The sequence below is a fragment of the Erpetoichthys calabaricus genome, chromosome 18 (genome assembly GCF_900747795.2).
Source record: "Erpetoichthys calabaricus chromosome 18, fErpCal1.3, whole genome shotgun sequence".
Classification (NCBI taxonomy): domain Eukaryota; kingdom Metazoa; phylum Chordata; class Cladistia; order Polypteriformes; family Polypteridae; genus Erpetoichthys; species Erpetoichthys calabaricus.
In genome coordinates, this window is record NC_041411.2 from 78,594,316 (window position 1) to 78,621,285 (window position 26,970).

The following is a 26,970-nucleotide window of genomic DNA, read 5'->3' on the forward strand; positions in this document are numbered from 1 at the left end:
GTTTGAGAAAGGTGGTTAGTAAATGAGGATTTAGAAGAGTGTTTAGGCACCCATGAGCAGCATTCCCACTCTTCTTTTATAACGATCAGCAACCAGGTTTAAACAGGACAAGAGTATGGAACTTGGCGTGTATACATGTTGGCACCTTAACCATGTACAAATTCAGAATGGCAGGTCAATGAATTAATTATTTAGTGAATAAATAGCAAAATAAACTAAACACAAATAAAAGTAAACCAAAAAAAAAAAAATTCCCATCCAATTCATAGCACTTATAGATGACAGCACTTTTTTGGAATGAATTCAGTGCAACATATGCTGGATTTATTGCAACTGCGACAGGCCAAAGGTGACTTATAAATGGAGGATAAGTTTATACAGTATTTGATTAAACTATTTTTTCTCATAGATTTTTGATAAAAAAAAATCTATTTTCTTTTTTTATGTTTGCAAGTTTAGTTATGTTTAATGTTATATATTGTTTGAAAGCCGCAATGACATCACTACAGCCTCTAAACCCAAACTTTAACAGGTTACATTGTGAGTTTCCCATTGGGATTAATAAAGTATCTATCTAATCTATCTAGTCTGTCTATCTAATCTATCTATGCTAAACACTAGCCTACTAATGTTTTTCCGAGAAATGTCTTCTTTTTTGCTTAAAACTGACATTTCCTTCTTTCCATTTCTCATTTGTTTTTTATCCATATGGAAAATAATAGGCTTCATTAAAATTATGTTTAATGTAGTTTTTCTTCATGTTTCAGTCTCTTGTGATGATCAGCCGGCTGCCCTATGTAAACTTCTTTCACAGTCTGCTGAAGTTAATAGCTCCAGAGTATTTTGAAAAGAGTGAGCCATGTCTAGAAGCTGGTGAGCTATAAACTACTGAGTGGAATTTTTTATGTATTAATATAATGATGTCCTTGCCTGTCATGTTTTTTTCTTACTTCTTTTCTAACATTTTGTAAATATTGGTGATGTTAAAAATATTACAAATTTTTCTCACAGCTTGCAATGACATTGATCGTTGGCCTGCACCATTTCCTGGAAAAACACTAAGCTTACCTATAATGGGAGTTGTCATGAAGGTAAAGTACAGGCTTGTGATTTTTGAACATTATGCTTGCATTGCCTTTTAAGTTATGATATACTGTTTTTATTAGAAAATTAGTACAATTGTGACAAGAACTGGCCATTCAGTCCAACACACTCATCCATCCTATTCATGTAGATTCTCCAAAGTAAAATCACAATTTGGAGGTCCCTAAAGTCCTACTGTCCGTCACTCTACTTGGTAGTTTATTCCATGCGTCTGTGGTTCTTTGCATAAAGAAACACTTTCTAACATTTGTTCAAAGTCTAACAAGTCTTAACAATAATAATACAGTTTATTTATATAGTGCCTTTTCCATTCTCAGGGTTACCAGTATCCATTGTGTCACCATGTTCTTGTTTCACAATTTATTTTAAAGCAACAGCTAGGATCCATTTTGTTAATTCCTTTAATTTTGAACACTTTGATCATGTCACCCCTTAATATTGATTGCTTAATATGTAAAAGTTCATCTCCTTCAGACTCTTCTCATAGCTCATACCGCTTAGTCCGAGAATCCGCCTAATTCCTCTCCAGTAACACATTCGTTTTGAATGGAAAGAATAACCTTCAGTATGTTTGCATACATCCTCAGAAAAATAAACAGTCACTTGGTGTCTAGTATAGTCCAAGTACTGAAGCTGCTATTAAACTACATTTACAGTTTTAGCTTTCAGGGAGCTAGCTGCCTGCTAATTATGGTGGTTCGGGGCTGAAAAGTTTATGTAGTGAAGTAATAAAATAGTGTATAGCCTGACTTCTCAAAAAGAAATGACATTTTTCTAAGAATGGTTGGATGAATCCTTTGATGCTGATGATGTCAGTTTACAGGAAAATTACTTTGATGTTTTAAATATTTTTTTCTATTTAGAACAGTGCAATAATACTGGTTGGAAGTGAAAATGTTTTACATAAACATGATTTTTTTCAGTCTTTTTTCGACTTATTTGCAGTTAAGATAGAAAAACATTTCATCACAAATATAGAGAATATGTGTATGTAATCTTACCAGTGACCAGTATTGGGTAGATAAAGGCAAAATAATTTAACTGTGACATACATAATGATTAATAAATATCAGTCTATGCATTATTATGTCTTTGTTTTTATTTGAAAACAATAAAGGAGCAAAACAAAAATATATGTTGTTGCTTCAATTTCTGGTCACCTATGTCATCTACTGAAAGGCATCCTGTCTGGGTCTATTTCCTGGCCAGTGCTACTGGAATTTCCTTTGGTGTCTGTGACAATGAATTGAGTTGAGTAGATTTTAGAATATTCTTTGCCTTTGCATTGTTTGATATATCTGATTTACTTTGTATTGCATTATCATATAGATGTATTTTGTGGGGGAAAAAAAACTAATAAAGTGTGGGTTCAGGTCCATTTCTAAGGCATACAATTGACATTAAGAAGCAGCAGTGATACTGTCTGAATTTTATTTCGCTCAGTGTTTGGTAATATTTGCACTTGCTTTGATTTGTGTCATATAGTGAACTCAAATTTCAATGGAGAAATGATAGTTTCCACTTCCTTCTGAAAGTTTTTATTCTCAAAGTTAAATATATCATTTTTCCTTGCCCCAAATAATTTGTTTACTTTGTTTTTCAGGTGCGTATTCCAAGCTGTTATGACAAGCCTGGCACAATTCAGATTGCACAGTCATGTCAACAGGTATGTTCCTGATTGATGCAAACTTCTCAGTGATCTTCTTTTTCCTGGCACTTTTAAGTGATGTTTCTTCCAGTGTGTGCCTCTTTAGATGTAGCATTAGCCTTAATGTTCTGTTTGTTAAATGATTCTTATCTGTTTCTTGACGTGGAACACTTATTATCCAAAGCAGTTATAGTAGACCTTATAATTATAGTAACCTCCATAATTATAGTGCTCCCTTTATAGTTTAGATTTATAATATAGAATTGCTATATTATTAGGCTGAGAGAATGTTTTGTGTCAAACCATGTGCTGATGTCTCATCAATAATATTTTGTAATTATGATTTGTGGTTAAGGTCTTCTGTGGAAATTTGATAGAACCTCAGGGCTCAATAAGATATTAAAAAATGTATGGAGTAGTAGAGTATCACTGTATTATGCTGCTAGTGACTTGGCCACCATTTTGGCCTATGGTGCCTTTTCCTTTGTAGCTTTTTCACTCTCCTTGTATTCCTATTATTTTCCTGGGTGGAATTTTATTTCATCTAGCACAAAAATAGAGAGATGTGGTTGAAAGGCATGTATGAATTTCACTGTTTTGAATGTGGTGTTCCATTTGTCTAGACTAGGAGTCTGTAAAGTCGGTCATGAAGGGTTGCAGATGCTGCAGGTTTTAGTTCCAACTAGATTGCTTAATTACAAACCAATCCTATTTAATGTATGGTTTATTAATATTTTCATTCTACCATATCAGCTTATTCTTGTGTCAGATTTTTTCCTTTCCAAGCATATCATCCAAATGGCTTGTAGCTTGAAGTAGATTAATTATTCTTAGTCCTTTACTATTTTTTAAACTAGATGTATCATGATGACTATACACACGAGCAAATGGAAACAAGGGAGATGGAGAAATGCTTTTTTTCCCATTTGTATCTAGTTGCTAATAAACAATTAAAAATGGATCTGTTTTAGACTAAAGTAATTAAGGGTGGGAAATATTAACAAGTGAGACAACTGAAACAAAACATAAAGATGTTGCTTGAACAATAAGTGCTTCAACATCAATAACTGACTTCTCATTAAGAAATTGGGTTGGAACAAAAACTTGCAGCCACTACAGCTCTCCAGGACCAACTGTGCAGACTAGTGTAGACTCTGGCTTGGTCACACTTAATGTTAACCGCTGTCTTGCGCTATAAATGAAGGTTTAGATGGAAAACAATGTTTAATAGCGGTAAGGGGTGGGTGCGTCTTTAATTAATTTATGTTCAGTGTCAGCATTTGAAGCTGACCAAAAATAAAAAACACATTCATGTTTTTTTTTTTCTACATTGATTTGAAATGCTTTTTTTTTTCTTTCAGGATGATGCTCAGGTGTCTGTTGTCCTGCCAACGGTCCATGAAGTAGACCTTTTTAGGTATGAGATTTGTTAAAATATCACTCTTCTGCTTTTTGCTCGGTGATGAGCTAGATGCATCTACATGGTTAATAGGTTCTTTTAAATAACTAGGGGGCTCCGCCCCCTGCTCGCTTCGCTCGCCAACCCCTGGTGTTGGGAATGACAAAGAGCGTGATGTATGAATGAGATATAGAATAGTGTGACGGTGTAGATGTTGCAAATAGAAAGCAAACAATAAAGTGTGTGGCACAGTGTAAAGGTTTATTTGAAAATTTCTTTGTACACGCCGTTTAAGTGTAAAAGGTAATTCCAGGTCAGAAATTGTAAGGTCAATGAAGATGGTTATTGTTGTGATCAGAGTCAAGTTTGTCAGAGCTTAGAAAGAGTTCTGTCTCTCCAGGAAGTAATGGAATGACTTGGGTATTTATGTTTTCCACATTAATATTTTTTGGACATAATATAGTGTGTTGTGTTAAAAGGGGCATTTGGTCTAATGAGATTGCTGTTCCAAATCTCTCTGTAACTAAGTCGTCGCAGATAAAGGCTTGAGGAATTGTAATAATATGTGGCTGAAGTCCATCTGTATTGGTGAGTGTACCATCTCTCAGTTGTAATAAGCAATTGTTATGATCTGGTTCTGGACATCGTATCTTTTTTACTAACTGTATCTTTTGAAAGCAATGCCAATTGTCTGCGTATTTTAAGGTGCACCGAACAATAGCTGAGCGCATGGCATCTGGAAGAATAGCTAATCACTGTCTTAAATCTCCTCCTCATAAAAGTACCTTTCCTCCAAAGCGAATATTATTATTCATAAACGTTTGTAGAAGTTTATGAATGGTGTTGAGTAAGTGACTTCATGCCATTGTACATTCATCAATAATTAACATTTTTTCAAGACGGATGTCACGTGCAGTGCCACCGTTAATGTTCATAGTGGATACCGATTTGTAGGATCTAATACAGTTGATAAAGATTTCACTTTCAGGTACATCGTTAGAAGCTCCTGTAGATATTCAGTATATGAATGTAAAGAAGGCAGTCTAATTTGACCCTTTTGACAACAACGTGTAAATGTATTACTTGTATTGCCAGTTGTTTCTTCAGGGAAGTGAACTGAATGACAGTGATTGCAAATGACATTCATTAATCCGAATGAATTTTCCTGGTGTATGTTTTGCTTGTGCCGTTTGAGAGGCGCGTTGTTGCATGTGTAGTATTTGGGACGTGTTGTTTTGGAGCTGTAATCGATTTGCCTGTGCTGTGTGAGAAGCCCGTTGTAGCCTTCCTTGCCGTTAACGTATGTCTGAGACGGGAGGTGTTTCATTTTGAATCCGTGCCTGTTGCGATGTAGCACTTTGATTGATAGATTGCGTCATGTGGATCTAGGATGTAGATTTGTGCATATTTGCGTTGTTGATTTGTTTCAGGGTGCACTGTTCCAATGCGATGCAGTATTTGTGCACATATGCGAAAGCAGTATGGGCCATTGCCTTTTGGTGGCCTGATATTTACTCCGGTAGATGCAAAAGCAAATGAACTATTGTAGGATCTAATGCAGTTCATAAAGTTTTTACTTTTAGGTACATCGTTAGTTAGAAGCTTTAGTTGAGCTTTGCGTTTTTGGAGTCGAGACATTTTTTCTTTTAGAAATATGGATAAGTAATAAGGAGTATTGCACTTACTGTTAATATGGAGCCTTTTCTGCGGTTGAACGGTTAATAGTGCCTTATTGTAATGAGATCCACCTATGCTGCATAGCCGTCTATTTTGTTGTTTCTTTCGTGTTCGTGTGTTTGTTCCTGTTATCCTTTCCTTTTCGTTTTGTACCCGTGACCGTGTATTCATGACTTGTTTCTTTCTCAGCATGCGAAATATGGACAAGTAATAAGGAGGATCGCACTCACTGTTAATATGTTTCCTTTTCTGCAGTTGAACGGTTAATAGTGCTTTATTGTAAGGAGATCCACCTATGCTGACACCTATGCTGTCTAGTGTGAAGGTGTTGACGTTCACTTTAGAATATGTGGCTTTGGGTGTCACCTCTTATGGATGTGTGTGGGGGGGGGGGGGTGAGGATTGTTGTTGCGCGAGCGTCTTCTTTCTTTTTGTGTTCCTGTGTCTTGTTGAATCCCCCTCTTTGTGTGTGTCCCGTCCCTTGCTTGTAGGGTCTGTGGGGTGGTTTTGTGTTCTTTTTTTTTTTGTGTTCCATGGGCTTGTTGAATCCCCCTCTTGGTGTGTGTCCCGTCCGGTGCCTGTAGGGGGGGGGGGTTTGCCTTGCTGTTGTGCGCGAGCCTCTTTTTTTTTTTTTGGGTCTAGTTTCGTGTGCAATGTGTTTCGTGCTTTGCCTGCGTTTGACTACTTTTTTATGTGCCTTTTCCTTTTTTCGGTGCTCGTTGCGCTTCATTACTTTGACTCCTTTTTTCTCTTTTTTCTGTGCTCACTCCTTTTTTCTGTGGTCTTGTCCGCCTCTCGCGGCCCCTCATCCGCCTCTCGCGGCCTCTTTTGTCCCCCTCTCGCGGCTCCTCATCCGCCTCTCGCGGACTCTTTTTGCGCCTGCGCAGTACGTCTTTTTGCGGCTACGGGATGTCCCTGCGTCCATCCGGTTTAGCATTCTCGGTTAGTAATATGGATGTTTAGAGAAAGATTACAGCTGTTGACGATTTTGGCACTGCACTGTAAACATAGCCCATGGAGTTCAGATGTTAAAAGGTTAATGTTGCTTTACCTTTGCAATCCACCACACATAACTGAAATTCACTGCCCATTTTGCATGAATCGGGAAAATCATTTAAATGCTGTGCTTCCTTTTAATTACATTTTTAGATAACCTAGGGGCACAAGTACACACTTCCCTATTGATCCTTACTCTCAAACCTCGCCCCATAAACCGTGCATGAGGGAAAATGCAGCTTACAAGTAAAGGTCCATGTCCACAATTGTGAGAAATCTGTGAAATTCCTTATTAATAAAGAATTGGCAGGTGCTGACAGAGATGTGGTGTTTGTTTTTTGTACAACATTATTGTGAAATTATGACTTCTGTTTTGTTTTAAGATGGAGGACAAAACATTTTTTTAAAGTTTTTCTATCTGGGCCTATCCTATAGTTCTCTAGCCAATTTTATAAAAATGTAATTAGTAATTTTTGTGGGAATCGGCAATAGAAACAGTTTTTATATCTATACTAATAAAAGGCAAAGCCCTCACTGACTCACTCATCACTAATTCTCCAACTTCCCGTGTAGGTAGAAGGCTGAAATTTGGCAGGCTCATTCCTTACAGCTTACTTACAAAGTTAATCAGGTTTCATTTCAAAATTCTACGTGTAACGGTCATAACGGTCGACAACGTACAACATGTTAAACTTTCTTATTTATGACCTCATCTTCACGAAATTTGGTAGGCAGCTTCCTTGTGCTAACCGAAACCGATGTACGTACTTATTTCGGTGGTATGACACCACTGTCGGCCGCCATATTGAACTTTCCAATGGTCTTTGTTACATATGGGCCCATCTTCAAGAAATTTGGTATGCAGGTTCCCAACGCTAACCGAATCCTACTTACGTACATATATACGTCCATAGCCTGCAGCTCGGTCGCCGTGTGAGGCGGCGTTGGGTCCCCCATCCCCACGCCTCCCACGTAGTTGGCTGCCTGCCTATATAAAGCTGTTGGTCGCTCCGGTCTCTTCATTCCCTTCCTTGCTTCGCCACGGTATTCACGTCTCCCTGCTGATAACTGCAGCCTTTTTATTTAATCCACGGCTTCTTCGCTGTTTTATTGTTCGTTTATTACGATTATAGTTATTGTGTAGGTATTTTAGATTTAGTTTACATTGTTCAGGTACCCATTTCCTTTATCGTTCCAACCGTACCCCCATTAACATGTCTATCGAGGTGATCACCATCAATCAAAGAACTGTCACTTACCGAGTGGTTTCCATGCCCGGAGGTGGCGACTGCCTTTTCCATTCTCTGTGTTACATATTGCACAGTCATATCAGGCTCACTCTTGATATCCGGAGGAACATTGTGTCTTATGTATTGAATGACTGGCACAGGTTCAAGGTGTGGACTGATGACGGTACAGGAGATAATTATACTACACAGGAGCACTATAAAAGTGAAATGCTTAAGCCCTTCACCTATGGTTCTGCATGTGAGTTGATGGCTGCCACTGAATTGTTCGGTTGTCGCTTTCAAGTGTACTGAAATGGCCAAATATTTTACACCTTTGGACATCCGCCAATGCCTCTTAAACATCTTAGATTCACAGGTGACGATTTGAGTAGTGGACACTTTGATGTTTATGAATGTTTAAACTCTCAAAAGCTGGATGCGAAGTTATCGATGAAACCCATTTCAATTCAAATGCCTCCAATTTCCAGTAAGGCTCTGCTTCGCAATGACAATAAGTCTCAGGGACAGACCCTACAAAAGGCTGGCATTGATTTGAGGCAAGATTGCTTTTCACATGGCCAACTATACGTTGCATGCTCAAGAGTAAGCTCAGCGCACAGCTTGGTCATATTACAACCGGATGGCCGAACTGACAACGCGGTATACAAAGAGATCCTTAACAAATAATTATTGGTATATTTTCCCTCCGTTTAAAAAGGTTTACTTTTCTTCTTAATAAAAATTTTAAAGCAGTACTTCGCCACTGCGAAGCGCGGGTATTTTACTAGTATATAATATACAGTGTGTATAGTATGTGTGGTTTTTTTAATAAAAAAAACTATGGGGGCTTTGCCTCCTGCTTGCTTCACTCGCGCATCCCTCCATCACCCTGGGGTGCGCTACATGCCAGCCACTTTGCATCTGTGCCACTCACATTGTGAAGGGGGGGGGGGGGCGGGCTGAACGCACGCTAAGGAGATGCAGTTGGATCAGCTGCTGGTTTGCTGCTGCTGCCACCAAGCTGCTTGTTCTGCTTGTCGTGCTGCGCGTTGATCATTTAAAAGCCTGTACAGCAGCTGTCCTTGTGTGTCTCTGCCTTGTCTCGCAGGACGTTAAAGTGTCTCCAAGAAAATCGCGTATCGTCTCCTTCCAAGGCTTCCAAGATTTTTGTTTTTATAATAGAGAGATATACACACACTTTACACAGAAATAGAAAAAATAGGCAACATTCTGTGCTTGTGTTTTATGTTAATATCAAATGTGAATCACTTGTACATTCAACAAAATAGCATTTTGTGACCTCACTGTCCATGTTCTTTCAGAGGGTATATTTATATATACTTTAGCATGTTTTTGTGTTTGACTGCTTATGTATGTATGTATGTGTTCAATATGCACAAACCTGTTCATGCATCTTTCAAACAGCATTCTAACTCCAGCAAGAAATGTAAATCCAATCTGGATTGCAACAAAACTATAAAAATAGAATATAGTTTTAAAAAAAAAAAGCCTGATTGCAGGGCATAGCTTCGTAACATTTTTTTTGTTTCGTAGTAATTTAACAGGTTACATTTTTCTGAAGTATGCCTTTATTTTTTCAGGTGCTTTTGTCCAGTTTTTTTTTCATATCCAAATGCTTTGGGAGCTGGTATTGCTAGGAGAGCCTCTTGTTGTTATGGCCCCCTCACCGTCTGAATCATCAGAAACAGTTCTTGGGCTAGTCAGGTAAGAACCTACAATTAAAACAATAAACTGCAGCTGGTAGGATTAGCCACAATTCCAGAATTATAATGCTGTGAAGCTACTAACTCTGCTGATGTGCTAATTTAGGCAGCATTGTTTTGTAATTATTTGTGGTGTTTGGAATATTTCTGTGATTAGTTGGTATGATTGTGTGTTTGACATAATTGCTTCTTAGATTTCAAGTTGCAGAGCACTTAGTTCAGTTTCACTCATTCAAGAATTGCATGGTAGAGCAAACAGTGTAAGCGATGTGAGTGAAAAATGCTAAGAGAGCTCAGTATATCTTGGCTTTGTCTTTACTGTAATCATTTCAGTGATGAGCATATGATATGACCTGGTACTTGTTGGTACAGTATTTTAAATGCCAGGTTTATTGGCAACTAATTGATTTTAAAATGAAAGGCTTTGCATTGTATCGTAAAAAGTACCTATTAAGTAACATGAAGGAAGGTAAATTATGAATGCTGTATATTTACTCAAATATGAAAGGTGAGAGCTCTCCGAAAGTTATGTTGGAACCTTCAATGAAAATATTTTCAATAATCTAACATGGTTAAATATTGGTATCTCCCAGCTACACTTTTTTTTAAATGCTGGGAGAGGTAATTTCATTCCTTGCTTTACTGCTTTTTTAGATACTCTAGACTCTGTTACCAAGTGTTTCCATTTGACTGATGCATAAAGCATATTACTTTCACGGCAGTTAAGATTTATTTAATACACCTTTCCCCTCTTGGTATTTTTATGAGACTTTTGATCACTCTAAGTTCATATTTTGAACAACTAAGCAAATGGTACTCATGATGTCGCTGATTTATTAAATGCATATTAAACTTTTTAATGTCGACAGATGGGATTACTGGTAATGGTAATTTTTGAGTGAAACTGTATTGTTGAAATTCTGGGATGGTGCCCAGGATTCTTGATTTTAACACTTAATTTATTATTTTTTCTATTGTAAGAAATTACTGTATGTTCAGAGTCTGAGGGAAAATAACACTTGTGCCCAAAATAGATGCAGTGTTCTCAACGTTTTCAAAGATAGCACAGTGGCTGTCAGGCTCATAATTACAGGGTGGAATTGTAATGATAGAAATGTGGCTTCTGGCAGTTTATTAATGTAGATTTATTTAGTGGTCTGTTGTGGAAAGTAATAATGAGAAACATATACGGAATATGAGTTTATAAAGACAGTGCAGTTGCATTTTTATTAGTTTTTTTTTTTTTATACACTTTATTTTCAGTTAAGTCTTTCAGTCTCTTCGCTTAGAGCTTCATTAATCTGGTTAGGTTAGGGTTACAGAGAATGTGTGTCCCGGAGGACTGGTGTATGGGTACACATCCTGCGTTTGTCTATTTTAGACTATCCTACCCCATTTGAAACACTATTCCTAGACCATCTACTTGTCCTTACCCTTTCAATAAGCCATACTTCAAAATAGCTATCTGGTGTAGGTTACACCTTTTTTGTTTTTTGTTAGTGGCAACTTTATATAACTTCTATTTTAGAAAATGTTAAAATTTTACAGTATATTCTTTATAAATATTTGTATAACTTAAATGTATAATTTTTTTCCAGTTGTATTTCTCCACTTAAATACAGCAGTGACTTTAGACCTTACTTCACTATTCATGACAGCGAGTTCAAGGAGTACACCACACGCACTCAAGCTCCGTAAGTACTTGTTGCAGCTCTTCAAGTGTACAGTACATAAAATTATATTAAAGCAAAACAATGTGGATGACTTAATTTGTTTTTGGATATTTAGTCCTGTCAGCTGTTTTCTTCCTGCATGCTTTCTTTTTTTAGTATTGTAAAATGAGTTACTGTGACTTAATTACAATCATAAAATATAAAACATACACAGAAGGCCTAATTGCAGGAACACTAAATAAAGCTGAACAAAAAACACATGTATATTAATAGCACAGGTAGCGTAAAATCTCGGATATAATGTGCACTCATGTATAATGTGCATGCTTATTTAACCCAAAATTTTCAGGTAAAAAAAAAAAAAAAATCATATATAATGTGCACCCTTAACTTTTCAAAGTTTTATTAAAGTTATGTTCAAAATGTATTAAAATTGCAGCTGTAAATGTTGAGAAAAACTCGCCGTTATGCTAAAGGTAGACTTGGTTTGCTTGGACGAATGTTAGACTCGTTTCCTTGACATCTAATCCCTGCATGTGCTTGAGTAGCGATGAGCAAATGATGGCAGAAATTGCATCAACATCTGGCAAGAGAGCAAAGTCAATGTGCAAAGCAAAATATTCAATGGATGACATTTTGCATATATTTTATAATTTGGAACTAGACTCTGACTTGTTGGACTCCGATTTTGGACCCTCACTTACAATGACAAGAGGTATAAACCAGATTGCTTCGCACTGAGGCTGCCTCCATTACCACCCCCACATAGCCGCTGCTGCCACAGACGGTGAAGATGCAGAGAGAGTGGTAACAGAACCAGTAACAGACATTTTGTAATGATTTATGTGTGAAACGATTACTTGTGCTTTTCAGAAATCTGCTCACTGCCCCACCACTCTGTAGCCAGAGATGGCTAAAACGTGGCAACTGCACACAGCAACAGACATTTTATCTTGATTTATGTGAGAAACTATTACTGTGTGTACTTTTCAGAAAAGTTTAGTTTTTCGAAAAATATTCAGCCCTGAGAGAAAAGAGGAAAAAAATCTGCCCTAAAAGAGTTAAAATTATTACTTACTCAAGAAACATGACGGCAACCTTTCTACTACTATCAAATCTGTTCCTCCAAGTCGAAATTATCAACTGTAATGCTATATAATGTGCATGTAGACTGAGCAGTTAGCGAAAGATGAGCACTGACATCTAAGTGAGATAGGAGGACTGTAATACAGTACCGCAGATGGAGCCATGTGCTTTATAAGCATAATGAAATCAAGTACATACATTTCTACTGTACATGCTTATTGAAAACACCTAATTAAAATTATATCTTGTGTATAATATGCACCCCTATTTTAAGTGGACTAAAATGAGTGAAAATTGCACTCATTATACGTGAGATTTTACAGTAATTATTTTATGCTCAAAACGGGAGAAATTACAGGGTTCTATCATAATAAAGTTGTTTCAGAGAATATTTTAAATACAGCAATGCCTTTTCTCTTAATAGTTAAAAGTAAAGTTAATGTATTCCCTACTATACAAAATGTAAATCTCCAGTGGTTTTCCACATATTTAATATTAGCTATCTACAGTGCATCCGGAAAGTATTCACAGCGCATCACTTTTTCCACATTTTGTTATGTTACAGCCTTATTCCAAAATGGATTAATTTCATTTTTTTCCTCAGAATTCTACACACAACACCCCATAATGACAACGTGAAAAAAGTTTACTTGAGGTTTTTGCAAATTTATTATAAATAAATAAACTGAGAAATCCCATGTCCATAAGTATTCACAGCCTTTGCTCAATACTTTGTCGATGCACCTTTGGCAGCAATTACAGCCTCAAGTCTTTTTGAATATGATGCCACAAGCTTGGCACACCTATCCTTGGCCAGTTTCGCCCATTCCTCTTTGCAGCACCTCTCAAGCTCCCATCAGGTTGGATGGGAAGCGTCAGTGCACAGCCATTTTAAGATCTCTCCAGAGATGTTCAATCGGATTCAAGTCTGGGCCACTCAAGGACATTCACAGAGTTGTCCTGAAGCAACTCCTTTGATATCTTGGCTGTGTGCTTAGGGTCGTTGTCTTGCTGAAAGATGAACCATCGCCCCAGTCTGAGGTCAAGAACGCTCTGGAGCAGGTTTTCATCCAGGGTGTCTCTGCATGTTGCTGCAGTCATCTTTCCATTTATCCTGACTAGTCTCCCAGTTCCTGCTGCTGAAAAACATCCCCACAGCATGACGCTGCCACCACCATACTTCACTGTAGGGATGGTGCCAGGTTTCCCCCAAATGTGACGCCTGGCATTCACACCAAAGAGTTCAATCTTTGTCTCATCAGACCAGAGAATTTTGTTTCTCATGGTCTGAGAGTCCTCCAGGTGCCTTTTGGCAAACTCCAGGCGGGCTGCCATGTGCCTTTTACTAAGGAGTGGCTTCCGTCTGGCCACTCTACCATACAGGCCTGATTGGTGGATTGCTGCAGAGATGGTTGTCCTTCTGGAAGGTTCTCTTCTCTCTACAGAGGACCTCTGGAGCTCTGACAGAGTGACCATCGGGTTGTTGGTCACCTCCCTGACTAAGGCCCTTCTCCCCCGATCGCTCAGTTTAGATGGCCGGCCAGCTCTAGGAAGAGTCCTGGTGGTTTCGAACTTCTTCCACTTACAGATGATGGAGGCCACTTTGCTCATTGGGACCTTCAAAGCAGCAGAAATTTTTCTGTAACCTACCCCAGATTTGTGCCTCGAGACAATCCTGTCTCGGAGGTCTACAGACAATTCCTTTGACTTCATGCTTGGTTTGTGCTCTGACATGAACTGTCAACTGTGGGGCCTTCTATAGACAGGTGTGTGTCTTTCCAAATCATGTCCAATCAACTGAGTTTACCACAGGTGGACTCCAATGAAGCTGCAGAAACATCTCAAGGATGATTAGGGGAAGCAGGATGCACCTGAGCTCAATTTTGATCTTCATGGCAAAGGCTGTGAATAATTATGTACATGTGCTTTCTCAGTTTTTTTATTTTTAATAAATTTGCAAAAACCTCAAGTAAACTTTTTTCACATTGTCATTATGGGGTGTTGTGTGTAGAATTCTGACGAATAAAGTGAATTTAATCCATTTTGGAATAAGGCTGTAACATAACAAAATGTGGAAAAAGTGATGCGCTGGGAATACTTTCTGGATGCACTGTATGTTTACCCGTTAAAGACAGGTAATAGAATACATTTAAAAGCAGAGTTCTTCCTGCATGTCTCCTTGGTATCTCTGTTTCTCAACTTCTCTTGCCCTACTTGTATCTGTAGCGTTTCTCCTACAACTCTGCTTGTTGAGTGTCTCGACCTCTCTTTCCTTCAGTGTTCTTCCTCTGCCCTTCCTCGGTATCCTTGTGTCTCAGCCTCTGTTACCTGATGCCTCCTCTCTCAAACATGTCCCTGTTAAGCCTGCCTCTCAGACTCTTGTCATATTGAGGAGTCTGGTTCTCCTCCTGTAAAAGTTGATTCAGTCTTGTGGAACTTGTTTTAACTTCATGTTTCAGCAAGGTATAAAAAGAAGAGGATAAATGAAAAATGTGTATTATTCATCCCCATGAGGAAAAGAAAAGTAAGCAGAGGTTATGGATTAAAAACTCAAGTGTATCTTAAACCCCTACATAGAGTGGAGAAACGGTGATCGTGTCTTTCTTGATATGTGTTACAATACACCATTCTCTTCTGCAAAATGTAAATGAGAACTTCTAACATCTTTATTGGCTATATGTAAATATAACACGAAGAACAGGTTTTCATTATTACCAATAAATGCCCTGTAAAGAGAACCAGGTATTGTTGATAGAATCCATAGCCTCTAGTAAGTACTGAAATATTCTCATCAAAAACAAGTGGAAGACATGGCTAGGACTCTAAACTTTAGCGGCATGACAACAGTGAAATCCTTCACCAAATATGTTTTACTTTCTGTGTCCAGACAAAACAGATCTGAAGTTGTATGGCCTGAATAAAACAGGGCAGTATATAACTTTAGACCTATGAATATCAAGGATCTAGACAATTTTAATGTGCTTTTTTTTTCTTTTGCCACTTTAGGCCATCTGTAATTCTTGGAGTTACCAACCCATTCTTTGCAAAAACTCTTCAGCACTGGCCTCATATCATTCGAATTGGAGATATGAAGCAAGCAGGTGATCTAAAACTTGCCAAATGGCAAATCCTAATGCAGTTAGTATTTTTGAGGTTATCTTTTCAGATATTCCAATCATAAATATCTCATTAAAACCTTGTTAACAAATCTCAAATGTAAAATGTGCAGTAGTTTGTTTTTTTTTAATTTTCAGTATAATGGGTGCTAATAATTATGAAATTTGGTGTAAATGAAACCTGCTTTGACGACTTCTTCTTTTGGCTGCTCCCGTTAGGGGTTGCCACAGCGGATCCATATCTATCCATGGGAAATTTAGAGCATGTGATGTCTTCCATATCTTTCTGTCCTCTGCATCTTGCTCTGTTATACCCATCACCTGCATGTCCTCTCTCACCACATCCATAAACCTTCTCTTAGGCCTTCCTCTTCTCCTCTTACCTGGCAGCTCTATCCTTAGCACCCTTCTCTCATTAAACTCAGCATCTCTCCGCTGCACATGTCCAGACCAACACAATCTTGACTCTCTGACTTTGTCTCCAAACTGTCCCACCTGAGCTGACCCTGTAATGTCCTCATTTCTAATCCTATCCATCCTCGTCACACCCAGTGCAAATCTTAGCATCTTTAACTCTGCTACCTCCAGCTATGTCTCCTGCTTTCTGGTCAGCGAGGTGGAACTTGTGTGCTTGATTTTAGGCTGCTATTTTTTTTGAAAATGTAAGTTTAGCATATTTTTGTAGGATAAAAGTAAATTGTTTGAGCTGTATACATGATATTAGCATAGCAGGTTGCATTCTGGTGCCTGACATGGTGATATAAGAAGCTGTTAAATGAGAAAGCACTGAGCGTTTGAAGCTGTTCTGCCAGCTTAAATGTTTAATGATGGTAAGGGAGGATCCTATGCCATGTATAGTGTGAAGCTGTTTCATTGTAAGGAATATAAATTGCATGTGTTAAAACTAAAAGCTATCCAAAGGCTGGAAAACATACTTTGTGTGTTTTTTAAGATACTTGTATATACTATAAAGGGATTAAATTACTACATTAGATTATGGGGTAGTTACACTCAGGAAAAAGTAAGGTGTCCAAGATTGTCAGGTTTGTAAATCTTAAGGGAAAAAGCAGAACTTGGACATTTTTTTCCCCATAGTTGTCATAAACACTTTGTGAATGAAAAAACAGATATGTTAGTAATTTCTAATTTGTTCCTGTGTGGGGCCAGATTTACCTAATGAAGCTACAGTGACTGTTAATGCAGAACTTCATGTTCATGAGAAGGAATTACATTTGATCATTTCATGGCATTGGGTGCATGCTTGTAGAGTGTATGTCCACGTCTCAACATATTTTGTTATATGCATTATGTGTAGCAATATGTTTCAAATACTTTATTGTATTGCTTAAAGTTTACAGTAGCCTAATATTGTATTAATGGACTAAACTCCTATGTGACTTTATTCATGGTTTATTGGTTTGATATTTCTGTTTAGATATTTTAACGCATTATGCAGTTTTTGAAATTTGCCTGTGCAAATTATGTGCTCGTATCATTAGTTTAATTTCCAGGTGTCTAAAATTTAAGGCGTAAATGTGATGCATAACTATAAATTGGAAAGTAAATGTATTTTTTTAAAATTTATCTAGAGTTACTGTTGAGTTTTATTCAGCTCAGTTTTATAGCTGTAAATGGTCATTTGTATTTGTGTATATACAGTAATCCCTCCTCCATCGCGGGGGTTGCGTTCCAGAGCCACCCGCGAAATAAGAAAATCTGCGAAGTAGAAACCATATGTTTATATGGTTATTTTTATATTGTCATGCTTGGGTCACAGATTTGCGCAGAAACACAGGAGGTTGTAGAGAGACAGGAACGTTATTCAAACACTGCAAACAAACATTTGTCTCTTTTTCAAAAGTTTAAACTGTGCTCCATGACAACACAGAGATGACAGTTCTGTCTCACAATTAAAAGAATGCAAACATATCTTCCTCTTCAAAGGAGTGCGAGTCAGGAGCACAGACTGTCAGAAAGAGAGAGGAAAGCAAACAAATCAATAGGGCTGTTTGGCTTAAGTATGCGAAGCACCGCCGGTACAAAGCTGTTGAAGGCGGCAGCTCACACCCCCTGCGTCAGGAGAAGGGAGAGAGAGAGAGAGACAGAGAAAAACAAACAGTCAAAAATCAATACGTGCCGTTCGAGTTTTTAAGTATGCGAAACACCGTGCAGCATGTCGCTTCACGAAGCAGCTGCACAGAAGGTAGCAACGTGAAGATAATCTTTCAGCATTTTTAGACAAGCGTCCGTATCGTCTAGGTGTACGAACAGCCCCCCTGCTCACACCCCCTACGTCAGGATAAGATAAAGTCAGCGCAAGAGAGAGAGAGAGAAAAGTAAGTTGGGTAGCTTCTCAGCCATCTGCCAATAGTGTCCCTTGTATGAAATCAACTGGGCAAACCAACTGAGGAAGCATGTACCAGAAATGAAAAGACCCATTGTCCTCAGAAATCCGCGAACCAGCAAAAAATCCGCGATATACATTTAAATATGCTTACATATAAAATCCGTGATAGAGTGAAGCCGCGAAAGGCGAAGCGTGATATAGCGAGGGATCACTGTATAGTAATAGAATGTTAAGGTCATTTTTTTTTTTTTTAATCATATAATTTTAAAAATAACTTTCATGGTTCCCTATCTACAGGGGATATTCCTAAACAAGTAAAAGTCAAGAAGTTGAAGAATCTAAAGACTTTAGATTCTAAGCCTGGTAAGCTTTCTTCTTTTCTGCCAAATGCAATTTATAATCCTGTTGTTTCGTACTAGCTAGTATCTTTTGACATTAAATGTGAAATTTAGAATGCAGTGATGATGAATTTTAATGTATATGTTCATTTAAATTGCTTATTTATAGAATTTGCTTATTTATGGACTTGTTCTGCACAGCATGCCAAGCCAAAAGCAGTTATTCCTAGTATTTAAACGATGCTTGCATATATAGTAGTAATTTCAGTCTGTTTTGTCATGGAGTGGATAATACACTTTTCATAATATGGGAAGAGAGGAATATACAGAATACTACTGATATATGTTCAGACAATAGTGATTCATTTTAAGCCCACAGCTAAGTAATTGTGTTGGAGTAAGTCAGACATGTGCGCTAACACGGAACATTGCAGAATAGATCGATGGTAACGGTGATGTTAGCATAGCTGGTTCCATTGTGGTGCCTGACATGCTGATATAAGCAGCTGTTAAAGTGTTTATGTGGCACTGGTGATGTTATATATTTATATTTGGAGAAAACAGCAATGGAAAATTAAACAGAAATCAAAAAATAAAAATATTTATATGTCTTAACACTAGAATTACCAGAGTCTCCGAAAAAACTCGTAGATCTGGCCCACCTTAAAACCGTTCTCACCTCTGTTTTGTCTTCTAAATGTGCCAGTTAAGACGAGCAGCAAGCAGCCGGCTATTCCATCCCCCACCGCCGCAGAACGTTCACTAAGTTTTCCCAGCTCATGCCTTGTTTGATTATCTGGGAGTGGCTGAAGTGCTGGAGTTTTAGAGTGGAAATAATAGATCGCTATTTGGAACACACGCATTTCATGTGTGTTCCGTTTCTACAGTAATCTGTGTAAACACATTTTTAAAACAAACGTTTTTCATATTTTAGTAGTAAATGACAAAATGTAGGCATAAACTATATAATGCATGAAGCCTGAAGTCCAAAGATCAAGTAAACACTTTCACAAAAGATTCAAGGAGTAGACAACGGCTTCATTGGCATAGCGGTAAGATTTGCATACTTGTAATCAAGAGTCCCTGGTTCGATCCCCACTCACTCCTATATTTGCCGTTTTCAGTAGTGAGCTGCACCTTTTGTTAGTATTATACAGTACACACATACATTTGGTTTGCGTCTGTAACACAAGGTGTGCATTTATAGGACTTGTAAAAGTTACCGTTTTTATCATTTTTATTCTCTCTAAATCACGATACATACTACCGCCAAACCCCCCCCAAGGGATCTGACGCTGTTATTTTTCATTTGAAACGGAATAACTGGAGATGTGAGTAGTGTTTGAGACAGTGGAACTGGACATTCTCTCATCTGGAGGGATTAAAGCTGACATACAAACGCTGGCGAATCTGCCTTCTTCGTATCTCACAGTCACTTGATTTTTTTAATTCAGTTTTATTGAGTGCAACTGCTCATGCTGATTTAGTATGCACCTTATGGTGTATGATGTCAAAAAAAAAAAAAGAACACAGACGTAGGTATATATGATGTTTGGAATTATTCGTTTTATGACCTGTATAGTACATTTCGGAAAACTTTGTGGCACGGATGCAACATTATTCATATTCATTCGCATAACATCTTGCGGTTTGTAATCAGTGACTGTATGTTTTTTTTCCCCAATCTTGCCAGTCCCCACATGTTGCTGTATGCTGTTTGTTTTGTACTCCAGGACATGCAGAGGATAGAATGATACAAAGCAGTAAGTTCAGCGCTATATGCAATCATCAGATTCAAATGTTAATTGTTCACACACACGCAAGGATCGTCTTTCCTACATTTACAATGTGTGTACCTGTTACAATGTACACGCTTCTCTATGCACACTCTATTACACACCTGAAAGAAAGTGACGATATATGTGAAAACATCACCGCACTAATGCAATATTATTTGAAAAAGAACAGCGTCAGATCGGGTGTGGATTTATGTTGGCGCTATTACTGAAAGAAAAAAAAGATCAACATGTGCGTTGATCCTGCAACACTGAATAAGCTCACGCGCTCTAACATCCCCCCCACCGATCTGACTCTAAGTAACAGCACAAGTACAGACACAAACCAAGTGTGATCAAGAGTCCCCGGTTTGATCCCCACTCACTCCTAGATTTGCTGTTTTCAGTAGTAAGCTGCTCTTTTTGTTAATATTTTACAGTACACACATACACTTGGTTTGCGTCTGTACTTGTGCTGTTACTTAGAGAGTCAGATGGGGGGGGGTGATGTTAGAGCACGTGAGCTTATTCAGTGCAGCAGGAACAACGCACATGTTGATCTTTTTTTTTCTTTCAGTACATGTGCCTTCAATGTTTATTTATATATCTAGTGACTTTTCTGCCTGTCTCTCTATTACGCAGTTCTCTGTCTGTGTGTGTTATGGATCTTAAAAATAACAGTTATAAGGACACTTGTTCATGTTAATTGCAGTCTCAATAGTTAAACAATATTTTAAAAGGAGCATCCCACATGAAAATATAATGATCTCATTAACTGACAGTACATAACCAATTTATAAATTTTATGTCCGTTTGAGATAAAAAGAAAAAAAAAAAAAACACTTTCTTCTCAACGGGGAATCGAACTCAGGTCTCTGATGGACAGTAAGCCTGCTGTGCTCTGAGACAGCAAATATTACAGCTACGCCACGGAAGATGTTGTATTGTTTTTAGTGTTTATTTGATGTTTGGACTTCATGCTGCTTCACACATTCTATAGTTTATGCCTACATTTTGTAACATTTATTACTAAAATATGAAAAAGTTTCTGTTTTAACAATGTGTTTACACAGATTACTGTAGAAACAGAACACACATGAAATGCGTGTGTTCCAAATAACGATCTATTATTTCCACTCTAAAACTCCACTTCACTCCCAGATAATCCATCAAGGCATGAGCTGGGAGATGCTTGTGCAGGTTCTAAGTCGGTGGGGGATGGAATAGCCGGCTGCTTGCAACTTGTTTTTTTAATCGGCACATTTAGAGGACAAAGGACGCTGGTGGAGAGGTGCGAATGGGTTTTAAGGTGGGCCGGATCTACGAGTTTTTTCGTAGACTCTGGTAATTCTAGTGTTAATACATAAGAAACTGATATTGCGATGCTTTAGCTTTGTATGAGTTTTTTTTTCTTTTTTTTTTTAATAATAATTAAATGTATTCCACTAAATTCATACCGCGGTCTATTTATAAAATCTAGCTGTGTCTATCAATCTAGGTAAATTAGCACATGCGTTAATGACGACATGTTAACTTTAAAACTTGTTGGTCCAAGAAATGTTTTCATTATAAAACTTTTTAATTAAAAGCTGTTAACAGCAATGCTTAAACACCCATAAGGGAGCAATTTAAAAACACAGTAATTTTGCTCTTATACTGTTGTAGTCATGAATATGAAACTGTTTGCTTCTGCACAAACTGTTATTATCCACTGAAATTCTGGTTGTTGCAACAATTAATTCATTTTATGTATGTGTATCTGCTAGTTAGCTTCTAAGCTTGCATCTAGTAGTTTTCATTTGTGATAAAGACCTGCTTGCACCTGTATTCAATACCAAATAATGATGCCATGTACACAGCATGCTTGCAAAGCCTTAGAAACAAATTCTGAGTTTAGAGAAACTTATTTTTAAAGTTTGCAATTGGAGTTCATTTATTTTCAGTTACAAGACTTACGGTACACAGTAAAAGAAGATGAAGAAATTGCAAAAATTTGGCTTGTGCTTCTTAAAATCCTGAAAGTGAGATTCAAATTCACAATGAAGGATGAGACCCTGAGCTGCATATGTGTCCAAATCCTTCTTTCTGCACTCAATCCTTAAAATTAGGAAAATAAACAAGCTTTGTTTTTTGCAGTTGACTCTGATCATTCTAAAATTTGAAAAATGTAAGAAAATTAATTAACAGCGCTGTGCTAAAAATGAATTTTGAGATTGCTTGGAAAGCTGTTAACTACCCTGCTCTTGGTAATGAAGCGTCTGGAGAAAACACAGATTCCCTGAAGGCATGGATGGGATGCTGCTGGCTGTGCCTGCATCTTACTCCTTGTCTCACCAGACACGGAGGTTGTAGTACAGGAATAATCCATTTTGGTCCGTCTGCTGCTAGAAACTTAAGGCAGGCAAGCAGCTAAAACATACACACTTAAGTGCTGTGGGCTGTCCCTCTTTGTATTGTGAAAGCACTTGGGTTTACTTAACTGTTTTTCGGACAACTTATTGCGCTTGAACCAGCCAACTGTAGCACATCTTGTTGACGCCTGATGAGGACCAGAATATATTTATCAGAATCCCACCCTCTATAGGGGTATTTTTAGTGATAGGAGTTTATTTGAAATTTGAATGTCTACAACTGTGTTCTGTTTTTTGTTGTATATTTCTAGGTGTATATTCTGCCTATAAGCCATTCCTAAATAAAGATGAAGAAATTATTAAACAGTTACAAAAGGTATGATTTGCTTTTTTTTTAGTTTGTTTTAGGAAAATGATTTTTACCTTAATCTTTGGTAAAGTTCTTATAATATTTAGGTTTTGGTGTTAAGACTGTATGACTAGCTCTTTAATTGTTTTAGCCAGGATAAGGACTTAGCATCTGCCCTTATGAAGACATCGGCTCCTCTAAAGTTTGTATTGTGACATTCACTATTATGATATTACATTTTGTGCCAAAGCTAGTGTCACGCTACATGATTTTCTCTTCAGTCATAGCCTTCATTTACATAATCTTAAGAAGATTCCAACAGTTCCAACAGTTGCAGCATGCACCTGTTACTGTCAGTTATACGGTGTGAATATTGTGCTCTTAACAGTCCCAACAAATAACTGCAACTAGGTATGGTAAAATCAAACTGGTCTGGGACATCCTTATCTTAATAACAAGTCATAGGAGTGGGCTTATGTTTGTGAGAGTTAACAACCAATACAGTGAAGATCAATGAAGAACAGTGGCAGCTGCAAGGAAAGAAGAAAAGCATGCGTTTTGGGCTGTGCAAGCAGAGGAGATGTTTACAAATGTTTCGTGTTTGTCGTACTAACAACAGTGAAGACAGTGACAATGTTCATGTTCTCCTTCTTGATTCACTTTAATGCAGTGGTCCTCTTAGTCCAATGTGTGACAAGCTGAATAACAAAAATTAAGCATCCTTGCTGTACTTTTGCAGAGCAATATCATATTTGGAACTGTGATGAAACGTTTTGAGGTAATAAGTCACCAATGGTGAGTTCTAGTCTTATAACTTGACACCCAACAACAGAATTCAGCAACTGCAGTCATTAAACATCACATGCTGTCAGACTAGAAGTTGCATCCAGGCCCTGTTTTGTAACATTGGCCTAACCTTATGATGTAAACTCAGGGAAAGTGTCTTACTGTGCAGTGTTAGTAAAATACCTGTGCTTTTTGCGCAATACACTTCTATTGTATTTAAATAATTTCCCATGCTATAAAAATTTGCAGAGATAACTTAACCTCTGTCAGATAGAAGCAAATGTGAATCTTTGTGCTTTATTAGACTACAAGGGGGCTCCGCCCCCTGCTCGCTTCGCTCGCCTACCCCCGGCGTTGGGTATCCTGAAATACATTGTTTGTATATCCGTCAGTCGAGCTCGTTCGTTTTGAACCCGTGCCTGCTTTGCTTCCGAAGTTTCAGACGCGCATTTACTTCACTCCGCAGTGGTGCCACTTACAATATGGCGGGGACGCCTGTGCCTTCACTCCGCAGTAGTGCCACTCACAATATGGCGGTGAAGCCTGCGCCTTCCGTACTTTATGGACCCGTGGGGCCTCCGTAGCCTCTTCCGTTTGAATCTGGGCTGCAGAGCAGAGTCCTCTTATTTGTGTGGCTGTGTCGGTAGTCGTTAGCCATGGGCGAGTTGTTGCTTCATTACTCATTCACGTCAGTTGAGCTATTTCGTTTTTGGGCCGTGACTCCTTCGTGCACGGTGGATAAGACTTCGCGTGCGGTTTATGAGACGCGCGCTGTACGCGCCTGCGCAGTACGTCTCATGGTCCCATCACCGTGTCCCTGCGTCCATGCCATCCGGTTTACCATTCTCGGTTAGTAATATGGATCCAGACACACAAGAGCTTACATTAGAGACGTTCTGGAGAACTGAAACTTCCGACAGTAAAAATTTCAGTTAATCCAGAACGTAGCGTGTACATCTTTTGACCTCTTGAACAAAGGCTACTGATAGAACATCAGAGGAAAAAAAATGGTATATTTTTTCTTTGTTTGTATATGTACAGAAACATTAAATTATGAAAAATTAAAAATGTGCATTTTTTTTTTATTTCTGCAATCTGTTTTGAACACCCCTACCATTACTCATGAATCCTGAACTGAACTCCACAGCTGAAATGGAAATTATCTCCTTGAAATAGACACCTTTAAGGAAAACTACTGCAAAATTGAGCAAAAATGTAATCATATTTGCCTTTTGTGGACAAAGTGGCAGTTTTTTTGTAAATGTATTTTGTCCTGCAATGGGTCAGACTGGTTAAGGGGATGGTTAAGAGAAATATATCACAAGGGACCTCTAGCTACCCAGAGGTTTATTTTCTTCAAGAACTGGGTTCCTTAAGTTTCTACTTTCCTCTCCTGTGTTCCCATCTGGTTATAACTATTGTTAAATGAAAAAGAAAGCCTGACTTAAATATTACTTGAAGGATAAATATAAATTGGTCCTGGCAATTAAGTTACTATGTCTTCCTCAGTATATTAGTTTGTATTTGTCTTAGTGCCAGAGAGCGATAATGTATTGCATGCTGGTCAGACACAAAAGTAAGAATTTCTCCATACGTGTCAATATAACTACTACTTTATTTTTATTAGTTATTTTTTCAGTCATGATAGCATCCGTTTAATTCTTTATATACTATGTCTTTTTTTTGTTTGTTTAGTTGTATTCATTCATGCAATCAACGCAAATCAAATTTGAGTTTCATTAATACCACATGTTTAAGTATCATAGATCTAAGAAGAAAACTTTATAAAACACAAAACATACTACATAGAAACTGTAATTTCAATTTTGTTTTTAGAGCATTAGAACAATTTGACAAGAAAAGGTCATTCAGCTTACTAATCTGTATATCTGAATACAGATTCAGGTATTTTGGGGCTAGAGCCAGTGATTCTGCAAGGAAAGCATCTATACCAGGCATAAAATAGTGTCCAGCAGATGTCAAAAGATAACACATTAAATAAGATCACCAGCTCATCCAATTATAAGATTTAGCCACTTTTAGAGATGACTGGACCGGACTGTACATCAGTACACCATCTAGTTCTGGGAAAATTAACAGGATGTTCACACAAATTACTTCAGATTCATATTATGGACCATGTACAATATTTCAGCCCATTGCAATCTGGGATGGAGGGTCACTATGAAAAGGGTTTTTACGTTTGAAATGTCAGACCAAAGTGTACATTTAAATTCCATTTCATTTTTTAAGGGTTTACAACAGAAGCGGCCCTCTGCAGCACAGAATGCCATCCTTCGACGATACTTCTTAGAGCTCACTCAAAGCTTTATAATTCCTCTGGTGAGTACACTTAACTCTTGGCTGAATCTCTTAAGGCAATTTATTCCAGATCATTTTCTTGATACTTGAAATTTAAAGAAAGGTGTACTTCTTTATGTTATTCTGATAAACTGCTGTTAATATGGAAATAGCCTATTGTGCTGTAAACGACAGTTGTACAAATTGTATGCCATAAATAGTTAACTAGAAAGCTAACTGTTCTTGTAATTGCTAGCATTTGTACTAGAGTGTTAGAGCTATTTCTCCGACTTAAGCTTATATCATTTATGACTTGTTTCAGGAAAGGTATGTAGCCAGTCTGATGCCTCTTCAGAAAAGTATCTCCCCTTGGAAGGTAAGAAGATTATAGACAGTGGAGATTAAACCACATTTTAAGTCTATGAAATCATTCAGTATTATAACCAGAGACTGCAGCTCATTTTACTTTCTATTTTATTACCCTAAGTTCTTGTCAATAAGCCGCGGCTTATCTAAGGAAAAAAGTTGTGAAAATGAAAAAATAGAATATCGGCTTATACATAAGTCCGGCTTATACATCCATCGCGGGGGTTGCGTTCCAGAGCCACCCGCGAAATAAGAATATCCGCGAAGTAGAAACCATATGTTTATATGGTTATTTTTATATTGTCATGCTTGGGTCACAGATTTGCGCAGAAACACAGGAGGTTGTAGAGAGACAGGAACGTTATTCAAACACTGCAAACAAACATTTGTCTCTTTTTCAAAAGTTTAAACTGTGCTTCATGACAAGACAGAGATGACAGTTCTGTCTCACAATTAAAAGAATGCAAACATATCTTCCTTTTCAAAGGAGTGCAAAGCAAGCAGTCAAAAAAAAAATCAATAGGGTTTTTTGGCTTTTAAGTATGCGAAGCACCGCCGGTACAAAGCTGTTGAAGGCGGCAGCTCACACCCCCTCTGTCAGGAGCAGGAAGAGAGAGAGAGAGAGATAGAGAGAGATAGAGAGAGACAGATAAAAAAAAATCAATACGTGCCCTTTGAGCTTTTAAGTATGCGAAGCTCCGTGCA

At 37.8% G+C, this 26,970-nt stretch overlaps 1 protein-coding gene across 1 annotated transcript in view; it reads left to right on the forward strand.

The window, feature by feature from the left end:
- The window catches only part of dennd6aa (DENN/MADD domain containing 6Aa), a 55,664-nt gene that overhangs the window by 17,667 nt on the left and 11,027 nt on the right, over positions 1 to 26,970 (forward strand). The window contains 12 exon segments of the mRNA XM_028824707.2: positions 768 to 873; positions 1,012 to 1,091; positions 2,708 to 2,770; positions 4,114 to 4,169; positions 9,655 to 9,670; positions 9,672 to 9,778; positions 11,376 to 11,471; positions 15,543 to 15,637; positions 18,297 to 18,362; positions 22,775 to 22,839; positions 25,852 to 25,941; positions 26,222 to 26,275. Of these exon segments, the coding sequence (XP_028680540.1) occupies positions 768 to 873; positions 1,012 to 1,091; positions 2,708 to 2,770; positions 4,114 to 4,169; positions 9,655 to 9,670; positions 9,672 to 9,778; positions 11,376 to 11,471; positions 15,543 to 15,637; positions 18,297 to 18,362; positions 22,775 to 22,839; positions 25,852 to 25,941; positions 26,222 to 26,275 (894 nt within the window).